We start from the raw sequence: 21,013 nt of genomic DNA, 5'->3' as shown, positions 1-21,013 counted from the left end.
GGCCATCATCTCCCCCTTTTGTGAGGACGAGGTATAATAGGGTTTTCCCTCTTGCCCATTGCCTCACCACCTGCTGCATGCCCTGCCTGGTAGATATGTTCCTTGGGATTTGGCTAGCTTGGTCAGTGGTGATGCTACCGAGCCACCATTGGTGATAGGGCATTGAAATCCTCCAGCCAGAGTACATTCTACGCCTTACAGGGAGAAGGCTAATACTGCCGTTGAATCCTCCATTTCTCCAGCACTTTCCTGAAGTACACGTTGGTTTGGAGTTTGGTGGAATGTTCACCATATCGTCAATTTATTTGTGAACCAGCTGATGCTAGATGCATGTGGCACGGTGGCACAGTGGTTAGCATTGCTGCCTCACAGCGGCAGGGACCCGGGTTCAATTCCCGACTTGGGTCACTGTGTGTGCAAAGTTTGCACGTTCTCCCCGTGTCTGCGTGGGTTTCCTCCGGGTGCTCTGGTTTCCTCCCACAGTCTGAAAGATGTGCTGGTTGGGTGCATTAGCCACGCTAAATTCTCTCTCAGTGTACCTGAACTTGTGCCGGAGTGTGGCAAGTAGGGGATTTTCACAGTAACTTCATTGCAGTGTAAGCCTACTTGTGACTAATAAACTTTAAACTTTAAAACTTTTATTCTGTGAAAGAATGGAGGAAATTAAGTATTTGAACAAACTTACCGAAGATAAACCAAGACATTAAATCTGATCTTCTTTATAACCAGAGCTGTCACTTTTACCCAGTCAGTAAGAATCTCTGGGTATCTTGTGAACCTCTAAATATTGAAATCCCCATTTTCATTTAATAAAACATTTCAATATTGGTGAATTGAAACAAATTAAAATGTGATTGGTAATTGCAAAATCAGAGCAAAATGAAGTTATGTATGCAAATTAACTTAGAGAAAGGAATAAAGATTTTTAAAATCTAAAGATGCAAAATTTGCTTGAATTGTTTAACTCTTTTGGTGTCAGTGGCAGCTAGGAGGTAGCACTCTCACACCAAAGGTTTTGAGTACAAGCGCCACTTGAGATGTGAACTAGATTGGCTCCTCAGTGCAGAACCGAAGGAGTGCTACACTGTCTTTCAGTTGCAACATGTATCAAAGCCCCATCTTCACTCTCAGGTGAACACAGAAAATCACATGGTACTATTCAAAGAGCAGGGGAGGTGCCTTGATGTCCAATGATTATATTTTAATATGTTTATCCTTCAGCTAACAAGTAGATCTGATGACCTGGCTGGCTATTGAATTACTGCTTGTGAGACCTTGCCGTGTGTATTTTGGCTGCTGCGTTGTTGTACCACACATCAGCGACTATGCTTCAGATCTGCTTAGTTGACTTTAAAATGCTTTGGGAAATCCTGAGGTTGTGAAGTATGCAACATAAATGCAAGAATTGCATACCTTGGGATCAAAAGGGCAGTGGTTGCATGGATACAAATTTAGCTACAGGCCAGAAAATGATTTGATTTGATTTGATTTATTATTGTCACATGTATTAGTATACAGTGAAAAGTGTTGTTTCTTGTGCACTATACAGACAAAGCATACTGTACATAGAGAAGGAAAGGAGAGAGTGCAGAATGTAGTGTTACAGTCATAGCTAGGGTGTAGAGAAAGATCAATTGCGAGGTTATACACTTTGGAGGAAATAATAACAAATGGGATTACTATCTCAATGGAAACAAATTAAAACATGCTACCGTGCAAAGGGACCTGGGGGTCCTTGTGCATGAGACGCAAAAGCCCAGTCTGCAGGTACAACAGGTGATCAAGAAGGCAAATGGGATGTTGGCCTATATCGCGAGGGGGATAGAATATAAAAGCAGGGATGTCTTGATGCACCTGTACAGGGCATTGGTGAGGCCGCAGCTGGAATACTGTGTGCAGTATTGGTCCCCTTATATGAGGAAGGATATATTGGCATTGGAGGGAGTGCAGAGAAGGTTCACCAGGTTGATACCGGAGATGAGGGGTTTGGATTATGAGGAGAGGCTGAGGAGATTGGATTTGTACTCGTTGGAGTTTAGAAGGATGAGGGGGGATCTTATGGAGACTTATAAGATAATGCGGGGGCTGGATAGGGTGGAGGCGGAGAGATTCTTTCCACTTAGTAAGGAAGTTAAAACTAGAGGACACAGCCTCAAAATAAAGGGGGGTCGGTTTAAGACAGAGTTGAGGAGGAACTTCTTCTCCCAGAGGGTGGTGAATCTCTGGAATTCTCTGCCCACTGAGGTGGTGGAGGCTACCTCGCTGAATATGTTTAAAGCGCGGATGGATGGATTCCTGATCGGTAAGGGAATTAAGGGTTATGGGGATCAGGCGGGTAAGTTGTACTGATCCACGTCAGATCAGCCATGATCTTATTGAATGGCGGGGCAGGCTCGAGGGGCTAGATGGCCTACTCCTGCTCCTATTTCTTATGTTCTTATGTTCTAACAGAACGCAGGTCCATTCAAAAGTCTGATGGCAGCAGGGAAGAAGCTGTTCTTGAGTCGGTTGGTACATGTCCTCAGACTTTTGTATCTTTTTCCCGACGGAAGAAGGTGGAAGAAAGTATGTCCGGGATTCATGAGGCCCTTAACTATGCTGGCTGCTTTTCCGAGTCAGCGGGAATTGTAGATAGTGTCAATGGGTGGGAGTAGAAAGTAGCAGTGAATAATTTTTTTTTCAGACTGGAGGGCAATGTGCATTACTATTCCCAGAGACCAGTATTGGGCCACTGCTCCTTTGATATGTACTAATGACCTGGAGGTAGGTGTACAGGACATCATCTCAAAATTTTAAGATGACATACATCTCAGAAATGTAGTCAATGTAGTGTTTAATTGTTCAATTGTTCAATTGTTTGGTGTTTGATTATGTGCGTCTGGTATCTGTTCTCTGAATGTGATTAAATAAGCCTGGTTGTGGTTATTGAAAAAGAGAAACAAAATTGAGGCAAGCTGGTGTAAGCGTAAGAGCAGACATTTTAAAGCACTGAATTAAACTCCTGTTACAGACATATAACCTGGAGTGTATCATCTCTGCATATCCCTGAGGCATAAACCATAACAATAACAGTTGAGGAGGATAATAATAGACTTCAATAGGACATAGCTGGTAAAAAGGTGACACATGACAGATGACGTTTAATGTAGAGTATGTGGTGATTTATTTTAGTAGGAAGAAACAGGAGAAGCAAATGTGAACTAAATTGTATAATTTAAAAGAAGGTGCAGGAACAGAGTAACCTGGGGGTGTGGTTAGACATGTTTAAAGGTGGCAAATAAGTTGAGAAGACTATCAAGAAGGCATACGGGATATTTGGCTTTAGAAATAGAGGCACAGAGTACAAAAGTAAGGAACCTACTCCCTACATATAAAACACTGATTAGGCCAGAGCCGGATTATTATGGCCAATTCTGGACACCACATTTTAAGAAGGATGTTACGGTCTTGGAGAGGGCACAGTGGAGATTTAGAAGAACAGTATGAGGGATGAGGAACCTCAGTTGCATGGAGAGACTGGAGGAGCTGGAATTGTTGCCCTAGAATGGGTAAGGTTAAGGGAAGATGGTTCAACGGGAGACATGTGAAAACATTTTTTTTTGCACAGTGAGTTATGACCTGAAGGGCTGGAGGAAGCAGATTCAACAATAAGTTTCAAAAGGGAACAGGATAAACACTTAAAACAGAAAAAATGTACTGGCTGAGAGAAGAGCAAGCAATGTGGGACTGATACAAAGGCCCAGCACAACCATAATGGGACAAATGGCCTCCTTCTGTGCTGTATAATTATTTATTTTTCTTTCACTTGTTGTTCTATTTTATAAGTAGCAATAAGACAGCATTTGGACATTAGCCTTCCAATGAAATTGACTTGTGTATACTGCCATTTGATTTTGAGTTTCACAGTATATTTTGGCTTTGGATAGGTGCTGGGGATCAAGGCAATCTGTGGTCTTACTTCAGGTGATCATCACCAATAACATCATTGGGACAGATTTTCCACCAAGCTGACCTGATCTATGGAAAGGCAGGCAGAGAGTGCAGATCAGGTGTCCGGCATAACTCTGATGATATCCTGAAGACAATGGATGAGAGGCTCAAATTTCTTTGAAAAAGATGTTTAAAGGATTTTATTAGCTCTCATACTTACCACACTATAAGGCTAATTAAGGTGATGACTCGAATATTACGGGATTTTACCAAGCAAATAATTGTAAAAGATTTTCCATTTTCGTCCTTTATCCCTTCGACCTGGAAGAAAAACAGAAGATTTGATGTTATTAGAAAATAACGATATTATTACCTGTTACTATTAGTTTATCTAGGGCAGAGATGATCCAGAAAACTTATTTGAAAGAAACATCACTAGTTCCCTGAATTATTTGGCAGGAGGTTTATAGAAATGTACCATGCACACTGCAAAGATGTTTTAGGAGATGCTGTGTCACTTGTGTGTGTTATTATCAGGATGTGGAGATGCCGGCTTTGGACTGGGGTAAGCACAGTAAGAAGTCTCACAACACCAGGTTAAAGTCCAATAGGTTTATTTGGTAGCACGAGCTTTTGGAGCGCTGCCCCTTCCTCAGGAGACTCACCTGATGAAGAAGCAGCGCTCTGAAAACTCGTGATACGAAATAAACCTGTTGGACTTTAACCTGGTGTTGTGAGACTTCTTACTGTTATTCTCAGACCTCAGAATAAGAAATAATTATAATTCATGAAGAATATACAGTCAGTTGAATGTTCTCTTATTGCACATTTTAATTCAAAACAGACTCTGGAAAGATCTTTGACAAATTTGTAAATTCCATAAATTCTACCATCAGGGTGGCACAGTGGTTAGCACTGCTGTCTCACAGCGTCAGGGACCTGAGTTCATATTCCGGCCTCGGGTGACTGTCTAAGTGGAGTTTACACATTCTCCCCATGTCTACGTGGATTTCCTTCGGGTGCTCCGACTTCCTCCCACACCCCAAAGATGTGTGGGTTAGGTTGTTTGCCCCTAAGAGTTGGGGGGATTGGCAGGGTAAATACATGGGATTATGGGGATAGGGCCTGGGTGGGATTGTCATTAGTGCAGGCTCAATGGGCCAAATGGCCTCCTTCTGCACTGTAGGGATTCTATGATTCTAATCAGTGAAATCATAGAAACCCTACAGTACAGAAAGAGGCCATTCGGCCCATCGAGTCTGCACCGATCACAATCCCACCCAGGCCCTACCCCCATATCCCTACATATTTTACCCACTAATCCCTCTAATCTACGCATCCCAGGACACTAAGGGGCAATTTTAGCATGGCCAATCAACCTAACCTGCACATCTTTGGACTGTGGGAGGAAACCGGAGCACCCGGAGGAAACCCACGCAGACACAAGGAGAATGTGCAAACTCCACACAGACAGTGACCCAAGCCGGGAATCAAACCCAGGTCCCTGGAGCTGTGAAGCAGCAGTGCTAACCACTGTGCTACCGTGCCGCCCCCAGTGCTTAGAATTCAGCAACAAATTGGAAAATGGTGCATTGTATACTATCATTATTGTGACTTTTTTTTCCCTTCACCAGTTGTGTAGTCTGTCCATCACCAGTAGAAAAGAAAAGTGGGGCATGGTGTAAACATGATAAAACCCCCAGTGTGTAGATACTGTCCCATGTCAAAGTTCACAATATTGGTTCAGTCCTTCATATCAAAGCACTTTAGTCTGTGCTTGGGTAGGTAAAATATTTTCACGTGTAATAGAAACTGTAATGAAGTTATGTATTATAGCTCTTCCTCAGTCTCCTCCAGAGCTGAGTATGTCGAGAGAAGAGGACATCTTGAATAGTTTGAGAACAATAAGTTGATCATTACTGGCTTGAGAAAAATAGGAATGTTTGGATAATAAAGTTTTGTGTTGTCAAGGTGATTTTCTTTTTAAGATACTTAACTATAACTGTAGCGATTAGAATCTAAGCAACACAATGACACATATTTTTTAAACTGTATAAACGTGGGGGCGAGGACATACTGCAAATTAATGTGGCAAGAAAGATCTTGAAGCTGCCCAGTTGCAGTAGCAGCATTATGTGTGTTGTGAATTGTCCTCGACAGAAACCCCACAATACCTTTTCTTTATTAAAACTGTGTAAATGATAAAATTAAACACAAGGCTAAATTTCATAGAATCCGTACAGTGCAGAAGGAGGCCATTCAGCCCATCGAGTCTGCACTGACCACAATCCCACCCAGGCCCTATTCCCGTAACCCCACATATTTACCCCGCTAATCCCCCTGACACTGGGATCAATTTAGCATGGCCAATCAACGTAACCTGCACATCTTTGGACTGTGGGAGGAAACTGGAGCACTCGGAGGAAATCCATGCAGACACGGGGAGAACGTGCAAACTCCACACAGACAGTGACCCGAGGCTAGAATTGAACCTGGGTCCCTGACGCGATGAGGCAGCAGTGCTAACCGCTGTGCCACCGTGCCGCCCCTTCCCTTTTGGAAACAATAAATTAGCTACCTTAATATCCAAGTGGATAAATGCACATTGGATGAAGTATTGAGCCATAAAAAATTAAAAATGTCTCAGGTCATTTAGCTGATCTTAGGATAATAATAATAATGGGGACAAGAAATAGTTTCCCCAGCCCTGGGAGAAGTTACTCGGAAGGGAGATTTTGTGAAGTTGTTTGAAAAGCGCATCCTTGAAATTCAAACCAATAAACTCTGAGGTGAATATAAATCTGCACTAGCAGATTTGTTTTGAAAGTAAAGAAGCAAGAGGAAAGTCCCTGACAACTGTGCAGGGCACAGCCTATTCCTGTAAATCATGTGCTTTTTAGAAGGCCTGTCTTCTGGATGCTTGCCAGTTTTTTTTCACTCAGTAGCAGTCTTCACTTTATGTGCCGTGCACAGTGTGTCTCATGGCATGACGTGGTGCCAGTAATCATTAACAAAAATGAAAAACTTGCAATGACCTTGTTACAACAGAGGGCTATACTTAGGATTGTCCACTGCGTTTGGACATATTTTTAAAGATTTCAACTCATAACCTCCTGCCTATTGCTATTTCGCCCTGTCAAAAAGTCTTCTCCAATATTCTTGTAACTAATAAACAAGAGGTGTTCAAAGGAAATATACAAGGCATGCAGGGTTAAAAATTTGATTACTTCAGTGTGCTAACCCAACTCTGTTCAAAGTTACGTAGGCAGCCTGCTAATATCTGCATGTTGCTCAGTGCTGAACGTGCTGCTGAGTGGCTACGCTCCTGAGCGTAGCCCATGTTCATGCAAGGTTAGGGCATTTCTCAAAGTCCAAGTGCATTTTGCCTGCAGCAGGCGGTGGAAGGTGTTGTGGAAAAGTTTATGAACAGGAGGATGAGTGGAAATGGAGAAACAGGCCAGAGGACTCAGATGGCACCCAGGTTGATAGGGTTGTTAAGAAGGCGTACGGTGTGTTAGCTTTTATTGGTAGAGGGATTGAGTTCCGGAGCCATGAGGTCATGTTGCAGCTGTACAAAACTCTGGTGTGGCCGCACTTGGAGTATTGCGTACAGTTCTGGTCGCCGCATTATAGGAAGGATGTGAAAGCATTGGAAAAGATGCAGAGGAGATTTACCAGGATGTTGCCTGGTATGGTGGGAAGGTCTTATGAGGAAAGGCTGAGGGACTTGAGGTTGTTTTCGTTAGAGAGAAGGTTAAGAGGTGACTTAATAGAGGCATACAAGATGATCAGAGGATTAGATAGGGTGGATAGTGAGAGCCTTTTTCCTGGGATGGTGATAGCTAGAACGAGGGGACATAGCTTTAAATTGAGGGGTGAGAGATATAGGACAGATGTTAGAGGTAGGTTCTTTACTCAGAGAGTAGTAAGGGCGTGGAATGCCCTGCCTGCAGCAGTAGTGGACTCGTCAACATTAAGGGTGTTTAAATGGTCATTGGATAAACATATGGATGATATTGGAATAGTGTAAGTTAGATGGGCTTTAGATTGGTTTCACTGGTCGGCGCAACATAGAGGGTTGAAGGGCCTGTACTGCGCTGTGATGTTCTATGTTCTATAAGGCCTTTGAGATCATAGAATCATAGAATTGCTATGAAGGAGGCCATTTGGCCCATCGAGATTGCACCGACCACAATCTCACCCAAGTCCTGTAACCCCACACATTTACCCTGTTAATCCCCCTGACACTAGGGCCAATTTTAGTACGGCCAATCAACCTAACACGCACATCTTTGGAGTGTGGGAGGAAACCAGAGCAGGCACAGGGAGAATGTGCAAACTCCACACAGACAGTAACCCGAGGCCGGAATTCAACCTGTGCCCCTGGTGCTGTGAGGCAGCAGTACTTACTAACCACTGTGCTACCATGCCACCCATATGGTGGCATACAGAGAAAGGCTGATGGCATGCACACAGAACTGTTTGGTAGAGTAGCTCACCCCTGGGCACCGACTCCATTCTCTTCCCTAGCCAGTGGCGGGGTGGGGGGGGGGGGGGGGGGGGGGAGGGGGGGGGCTCTGAGGCTGAACGCAACTGTTCAAATTTAAAGGGTGAATTTCATCATTCTGCCGGGTTCAAAGTGCCTGAATAGGAAGGTCTAGCCCAAGCCTATACAGCGGCCACCAGGGTTCTCCAAGGACCCATCTGCCACAGATAAAGTGCCAGCGGCAGCAGTTACAGGCCTTTAATTGGCCTCTCCAAATTTTTTTCAGCTGACCCACTGAATTATAAATTGACAATTGCTTTAGTGTGGGCAGTACATGCAACAAACAATGCTCCAGACGCTTGGGTGCTACAGACCCTTGCAATTAGTCTATGGCAGGAATCTGAACCATCTCTCGGCTTTGGGTGGGTGTAATGACACCAATCAGGCCGGTTGGCTTATTGGAATATGGACTCCCTGATTAAGGAATCAATTGATGGGCCAATCAGGAAATCTTTTCCTTGTATTTAACCGGGACTGTCAGTTCCTCTGGCACTCCCAAAGGTAGACTGCTGACTGATATCACTCTGTGTACTGCTGTTGGAATTGTCAATAAAGGGATTTTGGTGAAGGGACTTCTGCCTCCGAAGGCTTATTACTGTGGGACTTCCATTAGTTCAATTTTTGCAAAACATTTGCATGCCACACTTGCCAGGAGGAGAGCATTTATTAAGGCGGAGGTTTCAGAAAAAAAAAGCAGAACTCTGAAGTATTGAGTCAGGCTGGGGGAAATGGGTTTTAAGCCCGGTGACATGGTGTTTTATAAAAGAGAAGCACAGAAAGAATAGAGAGGCTCCGGAAGTTAAAGTCAGTGATGCAAAATGGTAATCTTGCAAGATGGCAACCAAGCTGTTAGAGTACATTCCGCAAGGCTCACTGACACATTACACATTGACAGAACCGGAACAGTTGAGGGAAACTGAGCGCTATGCGCAATAATATACTGGACCTGTACAAGCAACAGATTATGGCAGATCATGGGCTAACTGAGAGGTGACCAAATGATAGTGAAGATCAGGATAGGGCCATTTATCACAAAGATCAACAACTGAATGTCAGAACAAGGGTGGCATATAGGCCAGAAGGGATGAGTGAGCAGAGGGAAGCCATCATGGCAGCATGATTAGGAAAGGCCACAAGGAAATATAAAAACTGGCTGAATGTACAAGAGAAGGGGCAGAATATCTGATCTATGGATTTTCAGAAGGATGTAAAAATGTGGAAAGATTGCACTACCCATGCTAAAGCGGTTGTCAATTTATAAAACACAGTGTAAGTTCAGACAGTGGGCCTAGTGGTGATCAAAGCCCAAGGAAAAGATCAGGAACTTGTGAAAGGAAGTCTAGTTACAGGAGGGACAGGTCGAGTAATAGTAACCCAGAATGGGATAGGACATCGAGTAGAGGATGTGGTTTAACAAGAGCAAGAGTTAAAGAACAGGTAAGGAGTGACACAAGAAGTAGGAATCCATACGAGAGAGAAGCTCTAGTGGTGACTAACAAGTTAGGTGGTAAATTGGTAAAGGAGGCAAAACAAAAAAGAACTAGACAGCTGGAAAGAGTTTGTTGTTTAGATGGAGGTGCCAGACAAAGGGCAGCCAGCATTGTCTCAAAGATGGATACATACAGAGAAAGTAGTTCCCGAGGGAATGTATAAAGCTAACTCGTAACTCAGGGATTTGATAACTACTGGATGACCAGGAAGTTACAGTAGACTCCTCAACAACAGGAAAAGTAAGTTTGAGGATTTTCCTAGCACTCCTAGCAACATACTCATGGGGCTGTAAATCCATTGATGTCAAAGCAGCATTTGTGCAAGGGGAACAATTTTGAAGAGTGTATCCTTAAAGCCTCTAAAAGAAGCTGAAGATATAGAGGAGAATATTGGACATTCAGCAGACTAAGTTAGGAAGAGCCCTGAATCTCAACAGTTTTACCTAGAGAAAGTTAATGGGATCACGAAAAATCGGGCCAGATCCTCATACAAGGAAGACTCTACAACCAAGGAAGAAGCAGATAAATTGAGAAGTTTTTTTTGGGCAATTAAACTGGTTCTGAACACAAGCTAGACTATATGCGAGCTATAACATATCAGAGGTGAGCACCATGCTGAATTATGCTACTGTTGGGGAAGTGCTAAAAGCAAAGGGCGGCACGGTGGCACAGTGGTTAGCACTGCTGACTCACAGTGCTAGGGACCTGTGTTCGATTCCCAGCTTGGGTCACTATCTGTGCGGAGTTTGCATGTTCTCCCTGTGTCTGCGTGGGTTCCTTCCAGGTGCTCTGGTTTCTTCCCACGGTCCCAAGATGTGCAGGTTAGGTAGATTGGCCATGCTAAATTGCCCCCTAGTGTCAAGGGGACTAGCTAGGGTAAATGCATGGGGTTACAGGGTTAGGGCCTGGGTGAGACTGTTGGTGCAGACTCGATGGGCTGAATGGCTTCCTTCTGCACTGTAGGATTCTATGATTCAAATAAGACATCAAAGAAATTGAGTTTGGAAGAATGTACACTAAGCTTTCCATGGCAGGGTAACCCAGAAGGGGTGAAATTAGTCATTTTTAGTGATGTCTCACACACTGACCTTCCCAATGGTTATTTGAGTGCAGCAGGATTCATTATCTTTAAGTGGGAAGAAATGATAAATGTTGCCTGAGAATTGAAAAAAATAAACAGAGTATTGAAAAGCACCTTAGCTGCGGAAACATTTGAGCTGGTAGAAGCGACAGATACAGCTATATGTAATGGAATACTTAAAAGGAATTCCTATCTAAAGGGCAACTGAGGAAAAATGTGCCTACAGAATACAGATAACTTTTTGGTCTGGGACAATGTCCATTCAACAAAGAGTGTCAGGGGAAACAGGTTGAGGATTGATCTCATGAGCATACAAGACTTGTTGGAAAGGAAGGAAATCTCCAAAACAAAATGGGTCGACGCAAGTCGCCAGTTATTAGATTGTTTCACAAAAAGAACAGATTGCCCAAATAAATTGCTAAATATCCTCGAAGAGGGACGCCTTGTGTTATGATGGATTATGAGAACAGGGAAAATTTCATGTAGCAGCCTTATTAATGTGTTTTTGATATGAAATATATTAAAAATTGATTGTATAGTAAGTATTTGTACCTTTTCTGATGAATAGTTTTTGTTTGCATATCAGTTTAATTTAAGAAGAGGGTAATCTATTAGTATCTTACAGGTTCTGTTGATGGATGTTAAATACCAGTAGTTTGAGGGAATAAGGTGAATGCGGTGTTTGGTATTAATTAGTTAATTATAATCAAGGTGTACATAAAGAAGATTCAGCCAGCACTGTGGAGGTTGTGTTAAAGTTGTTCTATAATTCCAATCGTCAGTTCCTCTCTCAGAACTGAGGCAAAGGCCAATATTCTACCACTTTGCCCGCCATGAATCAGCATGGGCGAGGGTCCGACAACGGAAATTTCCATTGACCTCAGTCAAGAATTTCCGGTCTCGCCCGAGCAAGGCTGTAAAATCCCGCCCAATATGTATATTCAGTATCCCATTGTTCCCTTACTTTTCTTTGTCTCTTCAAAGACCTATCCTTGCCTTGACACTTCTCTTACAGAGAGCCTAGTGAAAACTGTACTACCCAACTGCTGAATGCAGAGTCGATATTTTAAAACATTTTCACAGGATGTGGGTGTCGCTGGCTAGGCCAGCATTTTATTGCCCATCCATAATCACCCTTGGGAAGCAAATACAATCTCTGAACATTTAGGTGTTTGCAGCATCTTGAAGAATCCAAACAGGCTTCCCCTAGTCAAGTGAAGCTCAGTGCAGAGTCACCTCTTGCAGAATTAGGACTTGAAGATCAATGATGTAAGCAGAATTAAAAGCTGGACGATTCTATATTTTCACTATCATGAACAATACAGTTCATTTCCATACTCTCATGGTGTATAATTCACTAATATATAGTAGATGTCAGCAGACACGTTGAACTTTGAAGCCTCAATATTTCCCTCAAAAAACTAGCGTCAACTTTTTAAGTCGAGCATATGAATGACTACTGGGATAGGAATGGGTAGTTCCCATTTTGAAATATCATTGGTATCCAACGTAAAGATTACTTTAAACTCCCATGTATCTTTGCCTGCTTGATCCCTTGTGACTGGGTAAGTAAAACATGCAGTTGTGGGGTGAAAAATTGAGGCTGACTGCTGATACAAGTAAAGCCTGTCATGGTTAAAAAGGAGGAATGACTTACATGCTGATTTTACGCAAAAGCATAATTTCTGGAGCTGGAAATATAGGGTTGTCTTATTTGCTGGATTGACTTAAGTGCCAAGATTGATAGTAATGGATATTGGGGAGTGGGGCCAGTTAACTTAGATGGTCAAACATCTAGCATATAATTCAGGATAATGGCAACAGCATGGAATTTGATCCCAGTTTTGGTAGACATGTAGTCTGCATTCTCACCCAGCCTCCAATCCATGAATCAGTGACCCTCAAATAATCACCCGGAGAAGAAGGAAAAGAATGGATATTGATAAAATAACCGCAAGAAAATTGAAAGAACTAATGATGGACAAAAGCGTCATGTAAAAAAAGAATGTGCTCATCATCTAGGGACATGCCAATAAAATGCATGTCTTTATGAACTGATGGAATATGACCTGAAATGTGACCTGATCCCTAAATCGTTAGAAATTATTCCCGACTGGCTCAGTGATCTTATCCAGCGAGTAATTAAGGTACCAAAGTTTAGCCCCAGGGCTGTGCTGAATGAGTGGCCAAGTGGGACAAGATGATTAACCTCGATGAGCAAAAGCATGGGAAACAGCTCAGTGAATCAGTGCAGCATGTACTATGGCAATGAACCAAATAAACCATGTTTGATCCCTCTGTGCAGATGGTGGCACTATATTGTCTTATGAACCCCAGGATCCTCATTCTCATTTGCTATATGGTGAATCCCGCTTGAAGGTACATGTGTATTTGCTTGTGGGTGAAGATGGAATTAACTTGGCACTGAGATTCTTGATGGCCAAACAACCTGAAAGCATCAATTATTTTGGTTCACATATGGAAAAAAAAGAAATAGTCACTTGGACAAGGGAGGTGATTGACACCGACAGAATTGTAACATAGTCAAAAATCGATACCTTCAGAAGAGAAGGAGGCTGAGAAAAAGTGACATTCAAAGGGCAAGCCTTTTCAAAGGGACAAAGGGACTTGGGATTCCTAGTTCAGGATTCTCTTAAGGTTAACTTGCAGGTTGAGTTGGTAGTTAGGAAGGCATATGCAATGTTAGCAATCATTTCAAGAGGACTAGAATACACAAGCAGGGATGTACTGCTAAGGCTTTATAATGCTCTGGTCAGACCACGTTTGGAATATTGAAAGCAGTTTTGAGCCCCGTATCTAAGGAAGGATGTGCTGGTCTTGGAGAAGGTCCAAAGAAGGTTCATGAGAATGATCCCAGGAATGAACATCTTGACGTATGAGGAATGTTTGAGGATTCTGGGTCTGTACTCGATGGAGTTTAGAAGGATGAAGCAGGATCGCATTGAAACTTACAAAATAGTGAAAGGTCTGGATAGAGTAGACACGGTGAAGATGTTTCCATTGGTAGGAGAGACTAGGATCCGAGGGCACAGCCTCAGAGTAAAGTGATGACCCTTTAGAACTGAGATGAGGAGAAATTTCTTCAGCCAGAGAGTGGTAAATCTATGGAACTCATTGCCACAGAAGGCTGTGGACGCCAGGTCATTGAATGTATTTAAGACAGAGATAAATAGGTTCTTGATTGGTTACAGGGGTCAATGGTTACAGGGAAAAGGCAGGAGAATGGGGCTCAGAAACTTATCAGCCATGATTGAATGGTGGAGCAGACTCGATGGGCTGAATGGCCTGATTCTGCTCCTATATTTTAAGGTCTTAAAGGGTTAAATAGACAAATAGGAAACAAATGCACTATTGTTTGTGCCAATACCTCGAGATCATTGAAGAGGATATCTGGTAGAGTGACACCATTTCTCTTTGCAGCTTTTCGGAGTATTGCTTCAGAATCCTGTACCCTCCCTTTTAAGAGCAGCCATCGTGGAGATTCAGGGATGAACCTGGGATTAAAAGTGTCATTTTAAGAAAAGAGCACAAAGGTTGCACCGACTTGGGATGATATTGTTAATATTAAAATTATCTTTAATATCACATATTAACATGCAATCATATTCAAATTCAGAAACCAGAATGGCCAGGGCTGGTGTGAATGGTGTTTGATATGAATTTTAACATGCTTACATAAATGCACAGTGGTTAGCACTGCTGCCTCACAGAGCCAGGGCCCAGGTTCGATTCCCAGCTTGGGTCATCGTCTATGTGGAGTTTGCACTTTCTCCCCATGTCTGCATGGATTTGCTCCGGGTGCTCCGGTTTCCTCCCAGAGTCCAAAGGTGTGCGGGTTAGGTGGATTGGCCCTGCTAAATTGCCCCTTAGTCTCAGGGGGACTAGCTAGGGTAAATGCATGGGGTTATGGGGATAGGGCTTGGGTGAGATTGTGGTCGGTGCAGACTCGATGGGCCGAATGGCCTCCTTCTGCACTGTCGGATTCTATGAAATCTCAGAATCATAGATTTGTTTAAAAACTTGTTCATGGGATGTGGGCATCACTGGCTAGAGCAGCATTTATTGCCCATTCCTTATTGCCCTTCAGAAGTTGGTGGTGTGCTAACTTCCCGAACTGTGTCTGACCAATACCATCGGCGATCACTGGTCTGTGAACAGTGTTACTTCTGACCTTATGATTGAGGGAAGGTGATTGATGAAGCAGTTGAAGATGGTTGGGCCTAGGACACTGCTCTGAGGAATGTCTACAGCAAAGTCTGACTGAGGTGATCAACCTACAGAAATCACAACCAACCAGTGGATAGCTTTCTCCATGTGATTCCTGCTGATTTCAGTTTTGTGCCCTTAATGTTTGGCAGCACGGTGGCACAGTGGTTAGCACTGCTGCCTCACAATGCCACGGACTCGGGTTCAATTCCAGCCTTAGAGTTTGTGTGAAGTTTGCATGTTGCCTGCGTGGGTTTCCTCCGGATGTCCTGGTTTCCTCCCACAGTCCAAAGATGTGCGTGTTAGGTGGATTGGCCATGCCAAATTGCCCTTTAGCATCCAAAGATGTGTAGGTTAGGAGGATTAGCCATGGTAAAAGTTTGGGGTTACGGGGATAGGGCTAGGAGAAAGTAGTCCTGGGTAAGATACTCTTTTGGAGAGTCGGTGCAGACTCGATAGGCTGAATGGCCTACCACTGCACTATAGGGATCCTGTGGTTCTATGGTTTTATGACAGTCACTCTCACTTCACCTCTGGAGTTCACCTTTCTCTGCCCATGTCATTGCTGAGTAAGTGCCGCTTGGGGTGCATTAGCTGGGTTGGATTTGTCCTGCTTTCTGTGTGCAGGACATACCTGGGCAATTTTCCACATTGCTGCGTAGATGCCGGTGCTGTAGCTATATTGGATTAGCTTGGTTAGGGACACAGTTGTTCAGGAGCACAAGTCTTCAGTACCGTTGTTGGAATGTTGTCAGGGCCGATAGCCTTTGCAGTATCCAGTGCCTGGAACCATTGCTTGATTTCATGTGAAGTGAACCAAATTGGCTGTATCTTGGCATCTGTGATGCTGGGGACTTCAAGAAGAGACCGAGATGGATCATTCACATGGCATTTATGGATGAAAATGCTTCAGCCTTTTACTTTGCACTGTTGTGTTGGCCTCCCCCATCATTGAGAATAGGGATACTTATGGAGCCTCCTCCTCTAGTAAGTTATTTAATTGTCTACCACAATTCATGACTGGAAAAAGCACGACTACAGAGCTCAGATCTGATCGATTGGTTGTGGGATCGCTTAGCTCAGTGTATTGCATGCCTGTTCCTGCTGTTTGGCATGCAAGTTTTAGGTATGCCTTGTGCTGACATGCTCTTTTGCACTCTTCATTGAACCATCATTGATCCCCCAGTTTGATGGCAACAGTAGAGTGGGGGGGATATGCTGGGCCATGAATTTACAGATTGTGATTGTACATGGTTTTGAGTTGCGAGATCTGTTCGAAATCCTTTCCATTTAGCATGGTATTGGTGCCACACAACACGATGGAGGGTATCCTCAATATGAAGATGGGACTTCATCTCCACAAGGACTGTGTGGTGGTCATACAAAGCAATGCTTGGATCAAGTGCACAATGAACAAAGGTCTCACCATGACATTGCCAGGATTTAATGTGAACATTGGGTGTCTTGCCCATTGGTTGCAGAATGGGTGGGAACCACCGTAATGGAGGGGGTGGGGGGGGGGGGGGAGGGTGATCATTGATCAACTGATGTGCCTGTCAGGCAATGAACTGACCATTGGACTTTCCGCGAGATTTAGGACCCGGCGGAGGAATCCCTCCTGCTGCAGTCAATCAGAAGCCGGCAGCTCTTCACCGCTGGAGGTACAGCTGGGAGCAGTTGCTGGGTCGGTAATGCTCTCAAGGACTTCACTAGGCATCATTGCCAAATCCCTGGATACTGGTGAGTTAGACGGGATATGGGTCAAGGGGAGGGTGTCACCAGAGAGGGGGGGGGGTCTGGAGGTCAGAAGCAAAGGCAGGGGGGTTGGCTATGAGCAGCCCTCCCCTTCCTGGTGCTGGGTCCCCTCGATCAGGCGCTGGACACCTGTGAACAGCAAACCCCTCCCTCTGAGGGGGCAGTAAAGCCAATAGGGTTTGCCGGGTGGTGTTTGGGAGGTCAGGGAGAGTCATGTGACTCCCATAAGACCATAAGAGACATAGGAGCAGAATTAGGCCACTCGGCCCATCGAGTCTGCTCCACCATTCAATCATGGCTGATATTTTTCTCATCCTCATTCTCCTGCCTTTTCCCCATTAGCCCTGATCCTCTTATTAATCAAGACTCCCATTCAATCCCTGAGCCGCCACTAAATTCTGGTGGGCTTGGGGGTAACTGGTGTCAAGCGACTCATGAATGAGTGTAATTGACATCCAGCTGCAAGCGGGCAAATTGTGTAGCCCTTTCCTGCCTCCGACTTAATTGCGGGAGGTTTTCCTGCCACTGACAGGCTGATGTGCTGCGTCTTCTGCGATTTATTACACTTGTCGGCTTTGCTTCCTGCCCTGACTGGCCAATTCAGTCCACTGGGCTGGGGGTGGGGGTTGGGAGTCGGCTGGGTCGGGAGTGGTGGTGTTGTGTCTTGGTAAATGCGAACAATCTGAATCAATTCATGGAGAAGGAATGAATAGATGACAATGTTATGGAAAAAAAACAAACTACCAAGAGCAATATGAAATTGATGAATCTCCTGTGGATTTATTCACGCAAGTGAAAGCATAGTGAAGCTGGGAGATAGTCTCAGCAAAACAAAATTTAAGAAAACGTACAGTGTTGAAAATATCACAGATTTAAAAGGCGAGGAATGTGGTAATAAAACTTGCAAAACCGGAAGGTATTGTTTTACAGGAAGCTCTGGACAATAGAATCAACAGAAGCTAGGATGCAACCTGGTCAAGAATATAGAATAAATATGTCAGGACATAATAGGGATTAAAGCTTCCAAAAAAGAGGCATAGGAATTGTGATGCAAAATTAACCAGCAACTGTTGCTTCAGATACAGGCAACACTTAGTGCTGCCTTTAAACTAACATGGTTGTTGCGTGCAGCCAGCATTCAGCGTGGTCTCAGCAGAAGGCCCAAAACTAGGAGAGGCTAGCACCAGTTAACATCACCCTGCGCCTCTTAATAGGGAGGTGCATTGTGGCAGCATGGTGCAGGTACTGGAAGTCATTCTCCGACTGACTCTGACCAGCAACAGTTCGAGGAATGGCACAAAAAGAACACAAAATGTTAGAAATGCTCGTAGATGTGGCAGCGTCTGTGGAGCGAGAAACAGGGGTAACGGGCTGAATTTTTGGAACCCCAATGTTGGGTAGAATTCTGGGTCCAGAATCCACGTCAGCCCAATGCAATTGCTGACTGGCAAACCAATTAGTGGGCAGAGTGCACGCTCTCAGTCCAGTGACGGGTGGCAAGCAGGCTCCTGAGGGGCACCTAAGGTGGGAGTTGCCAATGTAGAGAATGAGACAACACCTCAAGATGGAAGCGGTGGTGGCGCCCACTTAAATTGAAGCTGTCATTATCTTACGAACTTGCAGTGACCTCGATATCGATCTTCCATTCCGCCAATCCTGGAGGGTTGGCAACCCAAGGTGCTTTAGTAAGACTGGGTGCCAAAACAAGAGACAGCCCAATGTTATACCAAAAGAGAAAATGCTGGAAAATCTCAGCAGGTCTGGCAGCATCTGTAAGGAGAAAAAGGAGCTGACGTTTCGAGTCCAGACGACCTTTGTCAAAGGGCGGCACGGTAGCACAGTGGTTAGCACTGCTGCTTCACAGCTCCAGGGTCCCGGATTCGATTCCCGGCTCGGGTCACTGTCTGTGTGGAGTTTGCACATTCTCCCCGTGTCTGCGTGGGTTTCCTCCGGGGTGCTCCGGTTTCCTCCCACAGTCCAAAGATGTGCGGGTTAGGTTGATTGGCCAGGTTAGAAATTGCCTCTTAGAGTCCTGAGATGCGTAGGTTAGTGGGATTAGTGGGTAAATATGTGAGGGTAGGGCCTGGGTGGGATTGTGGTCGGTGCAGACTCGATGGGCCGAATGGCCTCCTTGTGCACTGTAGGGTTTCTATGATACTTCTAAAAGGTATAGAAAGTGGGAGATATTTATACTGCAGGGTGAGGGAATGGAAGATGAGTCATAGCCACAGAAACCAGGGGAAAAGACTGCTAATAGCTGTCCGCAGAGAGAATAAAGGGTGTGAATGGCCAAACGGCAGAGAAGCTGTAAACTGTGATGTAGGGGGAGGAGGAGGAGGGGAAATGGGACAAAGCTAGAATGTAGAAAAGGGGAAGCGGGAGGGGGGGGAGAAAAGGTAAGGGAGGGGGGATGAAGTGGGGGGGAAGAAAAATGAAGAAATACCAATGTTATATCCTTTGTTAAAAAGGGAGACAGGACTAATTCAGGTAATTCCAGTCCAGTTGGCTTAACATCAATGGTAGAGAATATTTTAGAGTCTTGAGTTACAGATAATTAGCCAGATATCATTGAATCCCTACAGAAGAAGGCTATTCTGCATTTAAGTAAAATAATCAAAAAATCCAGCTGAAGCCTTTTAGCATTTGAGTGAACATGGTTCTGGCACCCTCTGCTGGAAAGCAGCTGAACTTTACAACTCTTTGTGTCTGAAGATCCACAGAGAAGCCACGTCATTTACATGTACAGTAAGATAACTTTGAGCTCTTTTGAGGGAACTCTTGAGAATATGGAGCAGGAAACAGCTGATGAAATGGGGTGGGTTGCTGTACAGAAGCTGGGTATGGGGATAGAGAACAAAGTCCGACTTGAAGAGAGATTTTTAATCGACTTTGGAAGGCAGGGAAACCTGTAACAGGTCTTCAACTTGGACATGGCTCCTAATAGCTTCGAGGGGAAGCATTAATTTCGATTCAAAAAAGTGAATGGATAGTGAGCTGAAAATTCAGCACATCAAAGGTTCATCAGGTTGGTTCCTGAGACGAGAGGGTTGTTGTTCTCTGTAGAGAGGCTGAGTAAAGTGTTTTAAATTCTCCGGAGTTTAGAAGAATGACAGGTGATCTCGCTGAAACATAGAAGCTTCTGAAGGGGCTTGACAAGGTAGACATTGAGGGCGAGATTTTATGGCCTCACTCAACCCGAGACCAGAAAATCCCACTCGAGGTCAATAGACATTTCCATTGTCCGCCTCTCGCCTGCTCCGATTCCGTGGTGGGCGGGGCGGTAGAATTCCAGCGTGAGAGGGGTTGTTTCCCCTGGTTGGGGAATCTAGAACACAGAGGCCCAGTCTCAGGGGTCAATCATTTAGGACTGACATGAGGAGAAATTCCCTCAGGCTCTGTGGCAGGCCTGAGAATAAGCCAAGCATTGCATTACTTATGTCCAGAGCACTCATGTCCACAGCTCTCCTCCCAACCACTCCATCCAAGTCTTCACCTGAGGCTGCTACAACAGAGCTTATCTGCGACTTTGCCCTCTGGAGAGCTGGCATGTGAAGGACAGGATTTAATGTTCCCCTTTTTATTGTTTTAATTCAAGGGATGTGGGCATTTATTGCCCATCCTGAATTGCCCTTGAACTGCTGCAGTCCATGTAGTAAGGCATGTTCTGAATCGGGGGGCCTGTTTGATTGGGTGGGAGGTGTGGGGACGAACTCTCCCTTCTCCTTGCCAACCCCCGATTAAGTCTTTGGGGGGCAAGACTTATGGGTAACCGTACTGCCCAAATGCCAGTTGAGGCCCATAAGTGGGCAATTAATGCCTGCAGAGAGCCACTGTTCATGGTGGTGCAAATGAAGAACTGCCAGCCTATTATTGGGTGGCAGCTCTTGGGGACAGATTTCTGCCATAATGCAGCAAGACCTGGATACTATCAGGCTTGGGCTGACAAGTGGCAAGTAACATTCGTGCCACACAAGTGCTAGACAA

At 44.5% G+C, this 21,013-nt stretch overlaps 1 protein-coding gene across 1 annotated transcript in view; it reads right to left on the bottom strand.

Moving 5' to 3' along the window:
- LOC144505470 (organic cation/carnitine transporter 2-like) overlaps positions 1-21,013 on the bottom strand; it is a 93,140-nt gene that overhangs the window by 10,485 nt on the left and 61,642 nt on the right. Inside the window, exons 5-6 of the mRNA XM_078231581.1 lie at positions 14,436-14,562; positions 4,151-4,251 (exon numbers count right to left, since the gene is read on the bottom strand). Coding sequence (XP_078087707.1) covers positions 4,151-4,251; positions 14,436-14,562 — 228 coding nt within the window. The remainder of the gene's footprint in view (positions 1-4,150; positions 4,252-14,435; positions 14,563-21,013) is intronic.

Source organism: Mustelus asterias, chromosome 16 (assembly GCF_964213995.1).
Source record: "Mustelus asterias chromosome 16, sMusAst1.hap1.1, whole genome shotgun sequence".
Lineage (NCBI taxonomy): Eukaryota > Metazoa > Chordata > Chondrichthyes > Carcharhiniformes > Triakidae > Mustelus > Mustelus asterias.
The sequence above is the reverse complement of the archived record's forward strand: the minus strand, read 5'-3'. Positions and strand labels throughout refer to the sequence as shown.